Source organism: Oppia nitens, unplaced genomic scaffold (genome assembly GCF_028296485.1).
Source record: "Oppia nitens isolate AA-2021 unplaced genomic scaffold, nextdenovo-longstitch-racon4-pilon3 scaffold9_pilon_pilon_pilon, whole genome shotgun sequence".
Lineage (NCBI taxonomy): Eukaryota > Metazoa > Arthropoda > Arachnida > Sarcoptiformes > Oppiidae > Oppia > Oppia nitens.
The window spans coordinates 2,405,273-2,426,185 of NW_026533253.1; the positions used below are offsets into that span (position 1 = coordinate 2,405,273).

The following is a 20,913-nucleotide window of genomic DNA, read 5'->3' on the forward strand; positions in this document are numbered from 1 at the left end:
TTTAATTAAAAATATTAATAAATAGTCATAAATGATTATTGATTTTTTTTTAATTTAAAGTTGAGAAGTCATTATTATTATTATTATTATTTCTTTAATAAAATCTGTGTATAAAAATTCAAGACATTTTATAAGAATTTTAAACTCTAAACAATATTTGAGTTAAGTAAGTGACTATTAAATTGACGGGTTTTTGAATTACGAATAAATACTATTAATAAAAGATTGTATTGAATTAAAAAAAAAGAAAAAATATATAAAATATGAATTTTTAATAAATGATTTGATGATAAATGGTGTCACGAGAAATGCCAAATCATTTCTAAATTCATACCTAAACTAAGATAAATAAAAAAATAGTAGTAATTGAAATTTTATAGACTTTCATCTGGAAAATAATTATATATATATATATATATAGTTTGATGTATAGTGAATGTGAGAGTCGGTTATGTAAGAAACGGTTGCATAGATGTGTGCAAACATGTAAGCCTGTGCTCTGCCGTGAGTTCACAACAAATACATTATATCGGATGAGAGACTCTACGGAATTGAAAGTGAAATTTTTTGGAGTAACGGAGTAAATGTTCAGCCAATGCAACCAAAGCGACCATAAAATGCAGTTGTGTTGCATTACAGAGAAAGAGAGAGAAGAAAGAAAGAAAAAGAAAGAAAGAGAGAGAGAGAGAGAGAGAGAGACTCTAAAATTAGGTAAACTGATAGGCCTTACGGTTTTTGGATGTATAGTACTCATACATGTAATGGAATTCATGCCATAACTTATATAACAAATAGACTTTTGTTTTGTCATATAATTTGTGGTCCGAATTATTTTTGTTGGCTATAAACCAATTGGCAAAACACCACTAAATAAAAGCAAAAACACTATACATTAGTCTGAGACCAGTTTGACCTAATGTACCGAACATATCAAATACTATTTATTGTTTTATCATTATATATTTTTATTCAATTATTATCTACATTTACTGTTTTATTAATACTATAAATATTTTATAAGATTTGCAATATTGATATAAACAATTGATATCAATTTATGTAATCATTTACTATTTATTTTACTATAAATATAAATTTTTATTTACTAAATTATTATAATCAATATTTAAATTATTTATTTATACATCAGTAATCGTATGTATATTTTTGTAAATATATATATATTGTTTGTACATTGAAATTGATTTAATGAATTGTTTTGACAATCAATCTGCATTATTCTTTATATTTTTAATTAGTTTGTAATAAATATATAAAATTATTTTAATATAAAATTCAATTATTATTTTAAACAAATTTAAAAATTTTTGTCTATCATTTATCACAAAACCTACAGTTGAAAAATGATTAGGAATTTAATGCCATTAATGAATCATTTATTTTAAAGTATCAAACAATGTTAGCCTTAAATTTCGGATCAAAGTTAGTATAAAACAAGGAATCCGTATATTTTGTTCATTAATCAAATGATCATATCATTGATATCGATGTGAAGTTCAATTCATTATAATCACAAATTGAAAACAATTATATTAATAGTTGTGTACATATTGTCAGATTGTTTAGTTAAATGTTTATTTGTCTATATAAATGTATAATAATAATAATGAGGGGATAGATAGATGGATATTAGTAATGTTTGTGTAAAATCAAATATTAGTGACCATAAGTAGACATTAATGTTGAACAGTGATCCCAAATCAATACTAAATAATTCATTTGTTGCCATAAAAGACAATCACTACTGGGTTTGGTTGCAGTGTCGGTGCAAATTCATACCAGTATTTGGCTGGTGTTTGTGCTGTTTGTGCACATATTGATTCAATTATAGCTTATGACAGTAATTGAACATTAATAATAGACCTACCAGACCCGGCTCAGGCATCTCAATGTGATAACAACTCATTTTGCTTCTCTACACACTTATTATTTTTGTCTGTATGTACAGTATATCAAACTTAAAGCTAACTTTTTGGACGAAAAGACCTGACATAATGGTTCGCAATACATATACAATATAATTAAATAAAGTCTATTATCATAAAAATGTTAAAAACATTAACTCTGTTGTCTCTAACACATACTATTTACTAAAAGTATTATATGTGCTATATTTACCATAAAAATGAATGATTACTGCAATTGTGAATATATTATATAATATTAGACAATAGATTATTTTAATCATTATAACCACATTTTGTTTGTATTTTAGTAATATAAAAATCAAAGATGAGTTTAAAATTAAAAATGTTTTCAACAATTTATGGCTACTTTTGATTCATTTAACTCTTGGGAATTTCTATGTAATTAGATTTTATAGACACTAAAATGATATCATATATGATATTTGAAATAATGGTTAATGTTTTAGAGAAATGTTCATAATTATTTAGTACCATTTGGATCAATACATAAATTGTTATAAATAGACAACTTTTTACAATTTTAATGTCTGATCCCTGTTCCCGTTCATCTCATGTAAACTACAATTAGCTTTACTTTAATATTAATATTATTTTTATTGTTACACTGATTAAACAAATTGTTTGTTATCTTTGTTTACAAAATTATCAGTAATTAACTTTACTCGAAGAAAAATTAATAAAATGATAGATTAAAATAAAAATAATAATTAAAAATTGCTTTATTAAAAAAATTATACAAGTTTTTTGTTTTATTTATATTATAACCTTTAGCCTTATGTAGATATAAATAAAATTCTTATAAACAATTTTCTTGAAAACAGAGTCTTTTTTAGAGTTTTTGTTTTTTAAATCCCAATCCTGTCTATTGAATCATTTTAGATCCCTTTCCTTGTCTTATTCCTTTCAGACATAGGGATTCCTGTAAAAACAGGAATCCTGATTTAGGAATCCAATTGTAATTTTAATTAATTTTTATCATAATTGTGAAATAGTCTTTATTGCAATAATTTATGAGGATTATAAAATCTAAAAATGTGATAAAACAATATACTCAGTGTTTTGGAAATTATATAATACATAAAATATAATATGGTTTATAAATCATTTAATTGATGTTATCATTATTTGTAGTAATGTATTGCTGCTAATTTATAATATTATAGTAATAATTATTATATATATATTATTAGGTGATTTTACAAAAAAATCAAACACTTTTGTATATTTAATGCAATTAACTACAGTATTCACATATTGCTAATACAGTACTAAATTTGTTTTTTGTTTTTTCATTTTTAGATCGTTTATAACCAAATACCGATATATTATATATAGTGATATTCATCACTATAAACTATAAAATAAACTATTTTTTGTTACTTTTTTGTTCACAAATTTTATTTTTATTGTATAAAATCTTTTATATGTTTAGCACATTGTATATTATCGTTAAGTTGACCTTTTTTGATGGTTTTCATCACTTATGGTTTAATGTCTGCTATTGAAAACGCTAACCTTTACTATAAAACACAGATTTTACTATTAGTATAATAATAAATATTATTTTACACAATGATAAAATAATAGATCATAACAATTGATAAATTTTTATTTATAAGACTATATTTTATAAAAATTTTATCTTATTATTAAAATTAAATAATAGTTAAATAAAAATAGTTAATATTTATATTATCTACTTTAAATGAAAATTGATTTAACAATATAATTGTTGTTTAAAATTTGACAAAATATAACATATTTTTAGTTTTGCTCACTATTTGAATAGTAAGTATTATTAAAATTGAATAAATAATTATGATTTTGGTCATAATTTCTATTTTTCTAGACTTAAACAAATAGCAATAACTATTAATATTATATTTTTATTAAAATTATCATTTAATATAAAGTAAAATAATTATTTCTGTAGTTTTTATAGTTTCAAAAATATATTATTTTTATTGTAAAAATAGCACTTTTATAATGCCATTATTAAGTTTAATACTTAAATAATTATAATTACTTAATATTCTTTTGAAATTTATTACTAATTAAATAATATATTTTATTTTTATTAATTCTAAATCAATTACAAATTATTATCATCTAATTAAATCTCAAGGTTTATATATCTAGTATTGACAACACTATAGATAAATAAAAATAAATTACATTATATATTATTTATAAAAAACTGTATCTAATTACTTAATCAAATATATACAAAAATAATTATGTAATCCAAAATGATATAAAGTATACTAAAACTTGTCTACTTATGTTAGTCTAACAGTTAGAGTATAAAATTTTGCTATATATTGATGTTTTATAACATTTTTTTGCTTAGAGGCCTATGACAAGAGTATTGGGAGCCGTTATGCTAGAGATAGTTATACTAAATTAGATGGTTTTGCTCTCTAACCCACTTCTATATTAAGTACTGTCTTTAATGTCTAAGACTTGTAAATGTTTGCAATTTTTATATACTATAAGTATTTCCTCCCTTTTAAATAATTTAAAAACATGCAAACCATACATAAAAAATACACTGATTTTACATTAAAAATAATTTATATTCCGATAAATGTTTGCAGTGATAAAAATAATTTTAGAATATTAGTGGCCATAAAAAACTACTGTATTTTTCAGTTAAATTTTTAGCATTTAGATAAACTACTAAACAAAATATACAATATAATGTACAAATATTTTTGGCAATAATGTCACAAACGTAACAAATAAATTGCATAAAATACTGTAATGAAAGTACTCTAAGTTAAGTATTATAAGTAATTATCAGTACTACTACTTACAATGTACTTTAAAAATAACATTAAACCATAGTTTATGTAAATATTATAAATAAATAAAATTTTAATAATATAAATTATAATTTTAAAATAATAAATGATATATTTATTTTTTTTATAGTTTAAATATAATATAATAATAATGAGAAATGGGATTCAATATTATCGCAAATTATATGAGGCATTTAAGTTACAAATGATGAATGCATTTAAAGTTAATTTACATAATGATTATTAGCGATAAATAAATGTAATAATGAACCAAAAAAAAATGTTAGTATTTGAGAGCCAAACAAATATATTAATTAATATTTGTAAGAGTTTTTCCAGACTTCGGCAAAAGTGATGGCCGAATGAAATCTATAGAATATGGATAACGGAAGTGTTATCCGTATAATGAGAGCCCAAGTGGTATAGCCATACACACTGAGCTGGAGGGGCGATGCCTCCACTTTTTGCATCTCAAACGTATAGATTATCCAAAGGGTTAGGTTATTGATCAGTAAAAATGTGATCAATTGACGTCCCGGTTGTTTCTGTGAGCTTCGCTTACGACATACCACATCTGATATGAACAACGACTGCAGTGTCACCTAATGAATCAAATATATATGTATATCAGTTATATCCATAGCTGATGTATTTTATTTGATACATACCTGAAGTATTGTCAAAGCACTGGTAGCCAAAACCAGAAGGTGTTGTACAGAATTTAATTCCATGGCTCCGGCAATCACACCAAAGAAAGAATAAATGTAAAGACCAAAGGCTGCCACTCTTAACAAAAGATCTCTTAGTCCTCCGTCTGCTGTTTCAGATATTCCTGTAAATTATATAATTTTGTCAAAAAAAGAAATCAATAATTAATAGATGAAAATGCATACCCGGCTGAAACTTTAACCGTCTGGTTTTAATAAATCCCAATAAAATAGCGATACAACTGAGTATTAATAGCGCTGAATGGGAAATATCACTAATAAGAGTTGCCATCAGTTTATAGTTAGGATTGTGAACCAAAACAAAGAATATTATGAGAGCAGTGACAGAAACGGCCAAAAACAAGAATCCACTAAAAAGTCCTGTAATTTATTTTTTTGATAATTATTAATCAATTTTAACTAAAATTGTCTTTAATATACCTTTACTGGAACCGAGACAACTATAGAGTGCTGGAGTTGTAGTACTGTACGTTTGACCCGAAGATGTGCTTAAATTGTCGATTTGTAGTCCGGGACTACTTATTGGTGAAGTTGGTGTCGAAGAATTGTCATTACCATTGCAAAGGTTATTGCGTTTTCCGCGACCTATTGTGGACCACATGACATATAGAAAGGCGGCACCGATTAGGGAGTATTCAACAATAAATGGATATAAATAAGGCGAAGCATCCGATAATATGGTTCCCATTATGTTCTCCTTCTGACACGGATTTGACCGATTTATTGTCGTCGATAATGGAGTTGTTGTTGTGTTAACAATAGAGTCGCTGACTTCGCTGTAATTATCATGTATTGATCGGGATTTGCTTCTTGTGATTTGATTGCGAAGCGGAAGAATAAGCTCTTCAAGAAATGCATGCGACGAACCACTGTTCTTGAGTTCCTATTAAACAGATTATAATTATAATGATTGTATCGTTAAAAATCATATCATACGTGGAGTGTTTCCTTTCCGAGAGTCCTAATCCAAACACAACAATTAGTGGCCACCAAATGCATTAATCCAAGTCTTGCAATTAGTTTGAATTTATGAATCATTAGTCGTGAATATGTAAATATGAAATACATTTGTGCGAAAGTAAACGCTGCCTGAAGTATTGGATTCACGCCTAATAATTATAGTAATTTTTTATGAATATTAAAAAAGTTGTTAATTATAATAATAATAAATTTAATAATTTCTAAAAAATACCCAATAGTATTGAATAACAGGGAGAATTATAGGGTATCTCAAAATATGCTCCAAATTCTAATCCATTATAAACCATAACTCCGAGTCCAAAGACAATACCACCGATTCGTAAGAATATCGAAGCGTGAGATCTATCCGTTTCTCCGGTCTTTTGAGTCTTTTTCCCGTTTGAAGGCTTGAGTCCTATTATTAGTCATTGCATGCATTTTATAAATGAAAATTAAGACAAATCCTTGAACTATACAGTGTTATTGAAAAATTGTCTGACTTTTAAATTAACAAATTTTATGACTAAAAATCCGTGACTCAAAAAAAATATTACTTACGATTTGCTTCATATTTCGGTACATCACTTAGCAGATAGATGTATACATATAGTAAAAATAGTAAACTGACTGAATATAGGTAAAGATAAAAGCCCTATAAATACAACAACAATCAATTAATATGATAATGTCTGATAATTGTTATAAAAATATTTTTTTTTTAATTACCTCAAAGTAATGCAATGGTATCTTAAGTGTGACGATCTCTGCCGTGAAAAAGGCCAGACATATGACTACCAATAGCTGTCCGTATATAGAACTGGTCACTATAAAGGCCGCAGTCCTGTCAATACATTAGTTATTTAAAATAAACATCGATTTTATTATTGGCCTTAAACTTTGATTTTATATAAAAGCATTTTAAATCATAATTAATACAAAAAATTTAACAAATATTTCAATTAAGAGAAATGCTTTGTTCAGTTAATAATTAAAAAAATATAAAAAATAATAATATTATTATTATTAATAATAATAATAATAATAAGGGCAAAAAATGCGGTTTGAGTTATAATAAATAAGATTTTATATAATATATATTTTAGTTATGTAATATATTATGTAGAAAATCAATGCAAAGGTTATTATACATAAATTTATACATTAATATACTTTTATTTCATTTCATACCACATTTGTAAGTCATGCCTAATTGAATCGACACTATTTGCTTTTTAAAAAATTATTAGTAATACTTATTATCGAAACAATTAAAAAAATTGTAAATAATTTTTTCATACGTAATATTAATCTATTCAATGATACAGTAATTTACTTTTTTTTAATAATTTATATGTTAATTGAACAAACATTTTCTATAAAAATATTATTATTAATTAACACAAACCACATTTAATACACTTATTTTGTAAAATACAGTTATAGTATATGTTATATAATGACAATATATACAGACTTTGAATTCTTAGGCAACAACTGATTGTTTTGATGTCTGTCCAAATCAAAGGAACTTCTGCTAAGACATAGTTTATAGAGACTGAACTTACAGTTCACATCACTATTATTGCTGATCAATGAACTGAGACTACCAGCCCTTTGTGGTTCTGTCGCTGGTGTTTGCATAGTACCTGTTCCTACAAAAACAGTGGTTAAACATATATACACTGTTATGGTTAGGTATTGTGTGACCCAATCATCTATTTGACGCTCCAATACATTTTAAATAAGACTAAAAACTGTTTGCAAATTGACTATTGACTACTGTATATATCGGTCTCAAATCACAATACTTTTACTAATTAGTGAATCATTTGTTAGTTTATTATTAAACATTTAATTAAATAGTAAATTTATTTCTTGATATTATTAGTAAGTTATCATTAATATAAATTTAAATATTCATATATAATATTTCTTATTAAATTATCAATTAAGATTTTTTAAAATATACTATCAATATGCAAATGCATGTATTTAATATTTATTTATGCAATTTTCAAAAAATATTGTCAAAAATATATTTTAATATGTTTTATTTACATTAAAATGTAAAATATGCTAAAATAAGAAACATTTGATTTAGTATTCAGTTATTTTTAAATCAAACGGCAAAAATAATAATAATAATAAATACATTACATTTATATTTATATTTTATATCTATAAAAATATTTATTCTAAAGTTTATTAAACTTATAATTTTTGTTAAATATAATTTGTTATATATATACTGATATATAAATATATATAAATTTATACTGAATTATGTTTAATTTCTAAACATTTTATATATCATATTAACTGTGAAAGCAATTCAAATTCAAGGCAATTAACGCAACACTTATTTCAAATTCCTTTAAATTAATGCGAATTTGTCACAAAATTACTCTTTCAATACAAACAATAAGTAATTCATATTATTATAAAGTTATAACAAATATTTTTACTTTACTATCTAATATTATTTGAAAATATGAAATAAGTGTTTTATCTTTATATGTATCCTATTTAATGATTACTATTATTTAAATAAAAATTATAACCTTACTAAGTATAGAATTATTATACATTTATAAAATTAAGATTTTAGTCTAATAAAATATTTATAATAATAAGTATGAATAGTGTATTAAATCATAGCACTTAAAAGCATGAAATTTTTAGATATAAGTTATTATAGTTTTTAAATAATTGTTTAATTTTTAGTATTTAACAAAAATACTGATTATCAACAACAGGATGTTATTAGTAATTTTCATTTATGTCAATATTTTTTTTGTTATTATAATTACTGAAATATTGTTTTAAACTCATTTTATTTTAAAATCTTAATTTAGATAAAAATTTAATTTTATAAATAGTTTTGTGTTTTTAATATTTTTTATAAACATTGTTTATTTTTATCATTGTTACTATAATTAATGAAATTATTTTATATATTAACTAATTTTTAAATAACATTATTGTAATTATATAAATTATTCAATATTCTATTTTTTTCTATAATAATATGATTTTAAATTATAAAAATAATTTATAAATTTATTAGCTAAATTATATACATAAATAATATGTAAATATTAGTTACTTATACTTAAAATAATCTGTATTGCTTTATTTTGCTGCCATGCACAGCATTTTTACTTATTACATAAAAAATTTTATTATATTTTAATATAAACTAAACTAAACAAAAAATTATAAAATGAATAATAATTGATCATAAATAAATAAATAATTTATATAAACGATATATTTTTTACTATAATTTCTAAAATTGTCGATAAAATTTTGACAATATTAATTGTAAACATTTCCTAGTTTTTATTTTTTTGCAATATTATTTAAAAATATTAAAATGATGCTCATTTATAATATAACTGCCTTTAAATAAATTGATTTTGTTTATTAAAGGTTTTATCATTCATAAAAGCATTTTGATAACACAAATAAGCTATAAATGTTTTTAGAATATTTATAACTAAATTTTTAAATAATTTGACTAATAATTCATATACAATAATATACTAAATAACTTTTATAAATTATAATTAAACTAAATATATTATTAAATTATATGTTACAAAAATATGATAAACTATCAATTTACTTTATTTTTACTTATACAATTTAATTCATTATTATAAAATATAAAAAATTAATTGAAGTGTCATATATTTCTGACAAATTTCTAAAAAAAATGCATAATTTAACTAATTTTAATATATTATTATAGATTATTTTATCTATTAATGATAATATTGAATTAAATATGTGACAAAATTATATATTAAATTTTGATAAGAGCTTTTAAAAATACATGTTATATAAATTGATTGAAAATGATAAGTTTTAATTACTAAATACATTTACTATTTATCCTAAATGTTGTTATCATAGATTTAAACATTATTATCCGAAAACATTATCACACAATTAATTGTTTAATTGGATACCAATGTAAACACAGACACAGAGCCATCAAATGATTTTATGGGTCATTGCTTTATAAGATAACACATAACATAACGGCAAACATTTAGACGGCAATAGACGAGTTGGAGACACACATATACACACACATTATGGCACTAATGTAATGATACTTACCTTAAGAGATATTCCCTAAGGAATCATAAGAACAAGTGTTGTTAAAACCATTTAATATATCAATGTTTGGCATTTCACTACACTTTCACTTTCATTATGAATATCAATGTTTGTCTATATGTGCGACAAGTTGTCTGTTGAACACTGGCTTCTCATTTGGGTCAACACTCATGAGATACAAGTGATTGTTGTTTTACGTCTGAAGTACGCTTACAATGTCATTGCAAATAATCATAACATATATCATACCTTATCTTATATATCAATTTATATGGCTTTATGTGGATCATTGATATATTCATAACTATCTATTAATATTTCACCTAATTTTTAGCCAATTTTATATCACACATATGTTATTAAAAATTTTCGTCATATTTTATTAAATATGTTATAATTATTTAACTAATTAAATAAAATTACAATTTCAAGTTCAGTGAAAATAGTAAAATTTATTTTTTTGATAGTAGAAAAAAAATATTGTCCAAAATAAATGACGGGTCAATCGTTTTTGTCAAAAGTATAACTTTTAAAACAAAAAACAAATTTAATACAAAAAATAGTACAAAAAAAAAATACATTTATAAGTAATGGATATATAATTAATGTGAAACCAATATACAAAAATCAGTGTTTGTGCCATTAAAAGTCAATGTATTTTATATTTGATTGAATTCATTGTATCGCTTGACATGTTTTCTCAAATGTCAAAACCTACAAACTTTTTTATTTTATTTTATATTACTATTTTATATTTAAACAAAACTATTGATAAAAACAATATATTTTTAATTTATAACATTACTGCATATTATTGTGTAAATAACCATTTAATTATAGTTTAATATTATTATAAAGAACAAGCATTTCTCTTATGATTATATAATTAAAACCTTAATTTGCATATAAATTGGATGAAAATGAGTGTTTGATGCATACCTGGCATAGTGTGGATTGAATTTCTTTTTAATGGATTTGCATCTATTATTGTGGTCTCGTTTGTCAGCACTGGTATCACTCTTATCCAACATTATAGTAGTGGTTGTCTCGGCCTCAGTCTGTAAATCATTTTGTGAGTTCATCTCTTGAGATATTTCCAGAGTCTCTCCGGTACAAGAAGTGCACCACTTGTCAAACATTGTAATAAAATTCACTCAAAATGTTTAGTCAAAACAAATTAATTAATTGCAAATAATATTAATAGTTTATAATATGATGACATTATTGTCAGATAACACACAAATAAATACAAGTTTTGGGCCAAACCTTTGTTTGGGACACAGAGTTTGACAGTTTAAAAGTTGAACACTAGTTAAGGGCGTATATGTGGCCTATAAGGACTGTAAGGACTGTAAGGACTATGTATAAGGACTAGTCGTTTAAAGTTAAGCTCTCAATATTGCCCATCAATTTTTCAGTGCCTTCACCTTTCGCTACACTATCTATGGAATAGTCTATGTTTGAGGGCATAGGGCTTACCATTTGAGAAACACTGTTTACGGTATAGCATACCGGGTATGCCATCACTAAAAGATGTGTTTTTGTTTGTGTATGAGTTTGACATTCATATCTAGTTTAGTTAGTTTTCAAATTCAAATGATGTTCTCCTCATGAGAGCCCATAAGCCAAGTGACCAATCATTTAGCTTTAATAGAGTTGAGACCCTCTATTCAACTGTTCCCACACTTCTCTCTTTATCACAACTATATTGCTGTTAATATAATATATACCAGATTTTCAAATAAAAACAATTTCAATACTATATTATATTTATTGCTTATTTATTTTTTTGTTGCAAACTTTGATTACCGTAAGCTTGATTTAGCACCGATGGCTAAACTCCAATTTTGCAACAATCACTTGAATAATATTTTTTTGCCATTCAAACACAATTATCATTATATTGCTAACAGTATAACTGTATAGTAAAGTATAATTAAGATTAAATAAAACACAAATTATATTCTCTTATCATTTAATCTTTCACTAATGTTTAACACATGTTGTACTAAAAATTATAAAAAATGACTACAATTTTAATTACTAATATCATATCGTTAAATAATTTTACAGTTTAATTACTATATTGAGATTATAAATGATTAATAAATGGTCATTTTAATTTTAATTTTGATATTGATATTTTGCAATTCATTATATTTCTTTTTAAAAAATTATAAGATCAAGAAATTAATTCATATGAATTATATAAAATTTATGAATTTTATTTAAATTTTTAAGCATAATATATTTTTATATTTATTACTTAACTGATAATAAAACTATAAATTTCTAATTAAATTATTTCATACGATGATATTTTTAGCACACCTACAATTTAAATAATAATAAAAATAACAGTTTGAAAATAAATATTATCAAAGATGAGATTAAAAAATATAATTTTAAATTGAAATGTAAATAAATGATTTTTGCAACATAACCTTCAAATTATAGTATTGTTTTAAATTTTAATTAAATTTTACGTTTGATTAGATCTTAATAATAGTAATAAAAATTATTTAAGCAATAACTAACTGAATAAAAAGTGTCAATAAATTAGTAAAAACATATTATTAATGCCAAATAATATGACAATAATAGATGTGAAATTAGAGTAATAGGTTAGCAGTGTTTTCTATTGAAAAATAATCTTGAATTTAATGTTTATAATGAAAAACAGTAAAAACTTGAGAAAAATATTTTTGTAGTATATTGTAATATATAGATAATTAATTTTTAAAAATATAACTATAATTTTTATTTTTAAAGTTACATAATACATAATGAAAAATATATCTAAAAATAATTATGTAATCAGTAATTACTTGTTTTGACAACAATTAAAACGTATTATTAATAACAAAAATCGGAAATTGTTTTGCTCTAAATGTTTGTTATATTTAATAACAAGTTATTAAAAATTAAATTATTTAATATAAAAACAAAACTGATGAATAAAAATAGTTATATAATATTTATGTACAAAAAAATAAATGGAGTTTGAGGACAATTAAAATTCATGGTTAATTATTATACTAATTTAATTACTTATTGTTTATATAAATATTAAAAATAATAGCTTTTAAAATAACTTATTTAAATTTAATAATAATTTATACATTATACGATATATGATATAGTAAATATATTATACAATAAATAATTGTTAATTAATTATCGTGCATTAATAGAATTTATAGTAATAGTATTTATAGTATTAATGGAAGTCATGGTAGTAATGGTATATAATTATCTATTTTAATAAATTTTCGATAGTCTAAATTTTAATACTTTTATTTGGGATTTATTTTTTTAAATAATAGAAATTTTATAGTCAAAAACTTTAAGTATTATAAAAATAAATAAAAATTGTTTTGATGATTATTTAGAGTATAAATTAATTTTATTAATATCGTAAAAATATTTAACGCACTTAACTAAAAATATAAATATTTATTAAAATTATTTTTTATTATTTAAAGGTAAATAAATTACAAATTGTATGAATTGAATATTATATGTATGTTTTAAATCGTTATTAGAGAATAATAGACTCAAAAAAAAGAATCCGATGAATTAGTCTCTCATAAAATCTACTCAAATAATTATTTAAGTTAATAATAAAAAAGTTTTTATAATTTAATTTGCTTATTAGACAATCAGTATTATTTACATTATTTTATGATTATATCAAGTGTTATATAATAATTAATCAATAACTAGAATTATTCGATTAAAATTTTGTTAAAATATAATACTTTATTTTAATTGTAAATGATTTAACTATAATTTTATATAAGAGTTTATTTTGAGTATTATTTGTATAAAATTTATTTATTTGCAAGTATTTGGTTTGTTTAAGAATCTAAATATACAAATCTATATTTCAAACATAATTTATAGTACTTTAAATGCTATGCAAAATAAACTATAAATTTATATTTTTAAGATTTCCACAAAAGCATTTTAGTTATAAATAAATATTTAAATAAATATTTTGCTAGTTTTTAGTAAATATTTTATTGAATATTTTCAAGTTTATATTAAATATTTTTTTATGCTTTACTAATAATATAAGTACAGTATTACAGTATACCGTATTTAACGTAATTGACTTTTAACTCCTAATATAATGATTGCATTGAATATGAGATCAATTGGGAGTTAACACAACACAACACAACACAACACTATATTTATTATTGACATTCACACCAATTATTCAATGATTTACATTAGATTTACAATTGATTTAGCATTTTGTTGATTAAGATAATGACATCAATAGGATTGTCACTACAGAAGGATGTCTTTCAACATAACAACGAAAGACTAATGGCATTGACTGGAGTGACAAAACCACATAAGAAGAAGAAAATATACTTTTTGACGATTGTCTTAAATGATAGTAACAGAAATGTCTTAATATATTTGATCAAAAAGACTGATCAATACTATCGCAAACATAAAAGTTGGTCATTAAGTGACTTAAGAGTAGTGGACGCCAAATGTGGTCATTCAGGCGAAACACCGGAGTTTGAACTGCACTTCAATAACAAACAGATCTACAAATGGATAGCCAATAGTCTCGATGATAAATATTCTTTCATTCAATGGTTAACACGATTGTCATCTCAAAAGTCGTCACCACAACGGATCCAATTCTTAAATGCACCAAAAGAGTCATTAGTTTCACAACAAGAAAGTCCAGAAATTAAAACATTGGTAAACGGCCAAAATGGACACTCAGAGGAAGCCGATGAAGAGTCTTATCAGGCGTTAACTGCCAGAGAAGAAGCAGATTTGGAGCGCCTTTTGTCTCAATGCGAGTTCACTATACATAACGCCGAAGCATTCACTGAACAACTGACCAAAGAAGTCAATTCAATGGATTCAATTAATATACAAAATATAATGGCTTCAGAGCAACGCGTATTAGGTTTGATGCAAACTCTTCATAACGCCATCGAAGAGACGTCGAAACTGGAGAACAGAATTAGTCATTACGAGACACTTCTTAAGAATGTTAGAGAAGTGGTTCTTCAGGTGGAACAGAAAGAAGCTATCGTTCAGATTCAGAACGATAACAATAATAAATTATTGATTGAATTGCAATATCTTATACAACAATTAAATTTTGATAAAAGAGATGAAGATGTACTTCTTGAAGGAGATCTGACCACAAAATATGGAATAGCTTTATGTATACAATCGGCTAATGTTTTGCAAAAAGCATTGAACGCTAACATTCATCCGTCTCTTTCATATATGAGTGCAGTTCAAGACCAGAGAAAATTGTTGGACAAGACTTGTACTAAGTTTTCTTCACGACTTTCGCATCACTTAAATAATCTTTTCTCACATTTGACTAATCAATATAGTGACCAATTTTTGACAATAATTTCTCGCGAAGAACTAACACTTCCAGTTCATTCTCCTATTCATAATATGCTTCGAACTTACAGTCCATTAGTGAAATGGCTTAAAATTAATGACAACGAAATATTTACTCATTTGATGAAGAATTATAAAAATTTTCAAAATACACAATACGAACGTGAATTTGGTGTGTTCTTTGAGTTGGCTAAAGAACGTCTATCTGGTGGCAGATATTCAGTTGCAAACACTACTCCGCCACAGAATATGGATTACAAACGCAAAACATTACCGTCGAGTGATAATCGAAGAAATTCCGGATCAATAACAGGAACGCCTAATATGAGTAGTGATTATTTTGAGACTTCATCCACAAGAAGTTCAGAATTTAGTTTAAGCGAATGGGAAGAGTTTGATAATTGTGTCGATAGAATGTTATCAGCAATTGATCCCATTTGTCTATCTGAACAACAATTTTGTATCGATTTCTTTGATCTGGAAATTGGTCCAACAATACAATCAAATCCAAATCAATCGATTTGTTCGAGTCCTTCACCTTCACATCAGAGCCAAAGTAGTAATGAGACACAAGACTCGAAACGAAGTGAACAAATCAGACCAATGATGAGTGAGATGTTTGCAGCACTTGAACCTGAATTTATCAGTTTTGCCACATTTTATGATAAATTAGATGGTCTTTACTCTATGTATCTATTGGTAAGATTGACACATCACGTACTATCAGCTCAAGACACGGCATCATTTCTGTCCAAATCATACGGAAATATATTAATTCAAGTGAAGAGAAACTTTGATCGCTTTATGCTTTCACAGCAAATCAGTATTGAAGAATCAAAAGCTCCCAAAAGCGCTAAATGTGGTGTTTTGTCATTCATTAAGAGGTTTGAAATTTTTGCAAAACAGGCGGAAAACATATTCAAGAATGCAGTCCAAAGAAGGACTGACATCGATCGGTGGTATACTATATTAGTTCGATCAATGTTTGAAGCGATTAACCGAATTGCTAAAGACCACCATAAAACACCTCAAGAGATAATCCGTTTGGAAAACTATCACTACTTACACAATACTTTGTCGACACTCAAGATATCGTGTCTCGAAAATGAACGCAAAGAAGCTAAAAACCGATACAATGAATCGCTTAAAGATTATGTCAAAAGATATTTTGGTCGACCTCTTGAAAAACTCAATATTTTCTTTGAAGGCGTCCAACAAAAGGTAGCTCAAGGAGTGAAAGCAGAAGAAATTGGTTATCAATTGGCATTTAGTAAACAAGAACTCAGAAAAATTATCAAAGATTGCAATTTAAAAGAAGTGAAAAAAGGTTTGGAAGATATGTATCGAAAAGTGGAGAAACACACGTGTGAACCGACAACTACTCTCATTCAGGTATAACTCACCGACACTTCCCATTTGACATCTTTCAAGTGTCAATTCATTTATTGTTTTACATTAAAAATGTCATTCAATTATATGTTTGAATTTATACGATAAATACAAAATTAAAAAGAGTTATCAATACAAGGCATCTGTTGATTAATTAGACAAACGTCTCCCAGAGTTAACAACAAATTTATTTATTGTATAATTATTTTTTAGGTGATTTGGCGTTCAATGCAAGAGGAGTTCATTATTCAATACAAGACGATTCAGGAAATGATTGAACGCTGTTATCCGGACGCTAACATCACATTACTCTTCACTATTGACGATGTCTTGAATGTCTTCTCAGAAATAGCACAATCGCATTGATTTAATTATTTTTATATTTGTATATTTAAAAAAAAATATTTTTATTTATTAGATTATTAAATGTTTATATTTATACAGTATAAATAATGAAATGTTAAATTAAATATATATTAGCAGTAAATCAATAGACTCTGTAATGATAGAAATCCATAATAACTCTACAGATATTAACTCCAGAGATAATTGTAACCAAATAGAACAAGAATAAGGGAACCAATGGATATAATATGGTTTGAGTGTGTCTTACAAATGCTAAACAACTGTATCCCAAAAAAGTTATATAACAATAATAAGTAACGGCTATCAGCCATAATGTGTTACCAAAGAAGCGGGCAATGAAGTAGTCTTGACTTATAAGCACTATATTTGATGGACACAAATAAGGAATCGTTTATGAGTTATAATAATTTGTTAATCATATTATAATATGAGACAAACCGTTATAGAAAAATAGTTGAAATACATGTAATATAACGAGTGGTGGAAAAAATGCGTTTAAATGGACATCAAAAGCATAGCCCCACTCAATGTCTTCAGTTTCAGATTTTCGCATATATTTATTGGTTATAAACCAAAAAAGTGTGGCCACGACTGCACCCACAAGTATACAGTCGACAAACACCACCCAAAACAAGAACTTAACAAAACCCAAGAAGTGTAGTCTCAATACCAGTGATAGACCGGTGGCTGATATGAGAAAACAAACAAAAAGTAGGACAAGAAATGCCGGGTCGTCGCGAGCGAACTGATTCTTCGTTTGTTTCCTGTATTGAAAGTTGCGGTAACTGTTGGACAATAAAATTGTTATTAATCATCACTATTATACTTTACATGTCATTAACCAACACTTTTTTCGGTGATATAAACAGATAAATCATTTGCCAAACGGCAAACTCAAAGTCCATGTGTCCGACGCGGAACAGTCGGTAAATATATTGACTGCACTTCTGGAGCGCATTCATTGACGACATTTTGTGCCGCCTGTTGGTCACCGGTTCGGGTAATGGACTCGAACTCATCGCACTTGCAATTGATGGCTAATTAGATGACGTGATTGACATTCAAGTATCACAACATATCCATCAATCAAACCATTTGAACGACACTTTCAATCATAAAGTTTGCAATAAATTGTTTACATTTCAGTCATTCAGTGTTTACAGCAATACATTCACTCATAAAGTATTCATATTTATTATGAATCACATTATATGACTAACTATTGAATCATATATTCACTGTTAATAATACTTTATAATTCAATTTGTTTTATAATAATACATATTATTTTAATTTTTTATTTGTTTAATTAGTTGTCAGGAAATTGTTTACTAATTAATAAAATTAATAAATTGTATAAAATTATTAAAACTACTGTAATATTTACATCATTGATGTATACATTGAGAATACAGTATAATATCGATGACTCTATTGTTGTGTTTATGTTTAGTCACACAAACATTGGATTATAATTTATAAATACATTTAATTTTAAATAGTTTTCAATAATTAAATTAGTTATGAATTTATTAGTATATAGTTTAGTATCAATGTTATCATTGATAACACAAATATCACAAATTAATTGCAATAACATTGAAGTTATTGGATCTAATGAGATAACTAATAATAATAAGCATTACACCATCGATGGTAAAGTGATTGTTCACTCAGATATGATTCAATCGATGAACCACTTCCTGACCAATACTAAAGTGATCGCCAATTATGGCCAACACTTTGCTTTTCTCAGGTATTTGTCATCATTTGTCATAAAATATAATATGATTTGATTTCAAGAAAACCAATAAAACATTTACAGAAGCGACGGATCGTTTTCAATGACACATTTGACTCCCGGTTCATATCTTCTTGAGATATCAAATCCCGACTACTTTTATGAGCCGATTCGGGTGGACATCAACTCGAAAGGCAAAACCCGCGCCCGAAAAGTCAATTACATCCAGACATCGGCTGTCCAACAGTTATCATATCCATTGAAATTCAAAACAAAAGGACATTTCAAGTATTTTCAGATTCGCGAGACGTGGAAAATCACAGACTTTTTGTTGAATCCAATGGTTTTAATGATGGTTTTGCCATTACTTCTGATTATGGTTTTGCCCAAAATGATGAATTCGGCCGATGCCGATACACAACGGGTTTGACCACTTAAACATCATTTTAGTGGTTTAAACATTTACTAAAAAGTTTGTTGTTTCAAATAGGAGATGCAAAACATGCAAATGCCTAAATATGATGTACCGGAGCTCTCAGAGATGATGACCAGTTGGTTCACTGGAGGACCCAAAACACAAAATACAAAATCTAAAGAAAAGTCTAAGAAACGACAATAGCTTTGATTTAATTTAGAGTTTTTTTACAAATACACCAATTAGTAGATTAATTGTTATTTTATTTTTTTTGTTAATTGGATTTATTTATATAAAGTCACATTAAATGGATTTTTGTTTATAACCGTAATATTTTTTTGATAACAATTTTTGTCAATATTTATTTTTATTTGTTGATTATATGATAGTTAATATTGTTATTAAGATTTAAAAATTTTTTGAAAATTATAAAAACATTTTTTTAATTGAGGGGAAAATAATGAGTCCTTTGATCTCAGACTAAATGCTGATAATATGTGACATAACGTCACCAATAAAACAATCAGTTGATAATTAAGAGCAAAAAACACAAAAAATGTTTCAATTAATATAAATAATAAAATTGATTGTATTGTATTGTATTGTAATATACAATACAATATTAATTAATTGCAAATAAAATGATCATTTCTATATAATTATCTTAATTTGATTATAAGATATTTACTGTAATTGTTAATATGATTGAACATTAGCTAAGAAATTGAATAAAATGTACAAAATTATGTTAGGTATGGGTTCTGCAATAATTGACTGATATTTGGTATTAACCTAACGGTAGATCTATTTTACCAATTTACACAATTTAATCAACCATGGTTATTTATATAGTGTAAGACAATTAATGTCATATTTTTTTGTCGCTTTTAAACCAATTGTGTTGCATTTGATTGTCATTTAAGTCTATTTTAATTTTATGTTTTACACATTTATCTAGAGATGTGTTATTTGTTAATAATATTATGTGAATGTAATGTTAATAACAAACTTAATCATCAAATACTATACTAAATTT

The 20,913-nt window shown here is 25.0% G+C and overlaps 4 protein-coding genes across 4 annotated transcripts; 2 read left to right on the forward strand and 2 right to left on the reverse strand.

Annotated features, from left to right (window-relative positions):
• Nucleotides 1-5,067: 5,067 nt before the first annotated feature.
• Nucleotides 5,068-11,708, reverse strand: LOC128964750 (proton channel OtopLc-like). Its single transcript, XM_054311386.1, has 9 exons — nucleotides 11,509-11,708; nucleotides 7,168-7,282; nucleotides 7,000-7,093; nucleotides 6,674-6,856; nucleotides 6,418-6,590; nucleotides 5,902-6,364; nucleotides 5,647-5,841; nucleotides 5,422-5,570; nucleotides 5,068-5,355 (listed from the first exon to the last, which is right to left on the reverse strand). The coding sequence occupies exons 1-9, from the start codon at nucleotides 11,706-11,708 to the stop codon at nucleotides 5,068-5,070; spliced, it is 1,860 nt and encodes a 619-aa protein (XP_054167361.1).
• A 3,001-nt stretch (nucleotides 11,709-14,709) lies between these two features.
• Nucleotides 14,710-17,757, forward strand: LOC128964456 (exocyst complex component 1-like). Its single transcript, XM_054311043.1, has 2 exons — nucleotides 14,710-17,358; nucleotides 17,569-17,757. The coding sequence occupies exons 1-2, from the start codon at nucleotides 14,848-14,850 to the stop codon at nucleotides 17,719-17,721; spliced, it is 2,664 nt and encodes an 887-aa protein (XP_054167018.1). The 5' UTR covers nucleotides 14,710-14,847; the 3' UTR covers nucleotides 17,722-17,757.
• A 65-nt stretch (nucleotides 17,758-17,822) lies between these two features.
• LOC128964448 (protein unc-50 homolog) lies at nucleotides 17,823-18,894 on the reverse strand. The gene is made up of 3 exons (XM_054311035.1): nucleotides 18,568-18,894; nucleotides 18,160-18,506; nucleotides 17,823-18,081 (listed from the first exon to the last, which is right to left on the reverse strand). The coding sequence occupies exons 1-3, from the start codon at nucleotides 18,738-18,740 to the stop codon at nucleotides 17,843-17,845; spliced, it is 759 nt and encodes a 252-aa protein (XP_054167010.1). The 5' UTR covers nucleotides 18,741-18,894; the 3' UTR covers nucleotides 17,823-17,842.
• A 248-nt stretch (nucleotides 18,895-19,142) lies between these two features.
• Nucleotides 19,143-20,500, forward strand: LOC128964538 (ER membrane protein complex subunit 7 homolog). Its single transcript, XM_054311160.1, has 3 exons — nucleotides 19,143-19,477; nucleotides 19,547-19,886; nucleotides 19,953-20,500. Exons 1-3 carry the CDS (start codon nucleotides 19,245-19,247, stop codon nucleotides 20,079-20,081), a joined length of 702 nt encoding a protein of 233 aa, XP_054167135.1. The 5' UTR covers nucleotides 19,143-19,244; the 3' UTR covers nucleotides 20,082-20,500.
• The last annotated feature ends 413 nt before the right edge of the window (nucleotides 20,501-20,913 follow it).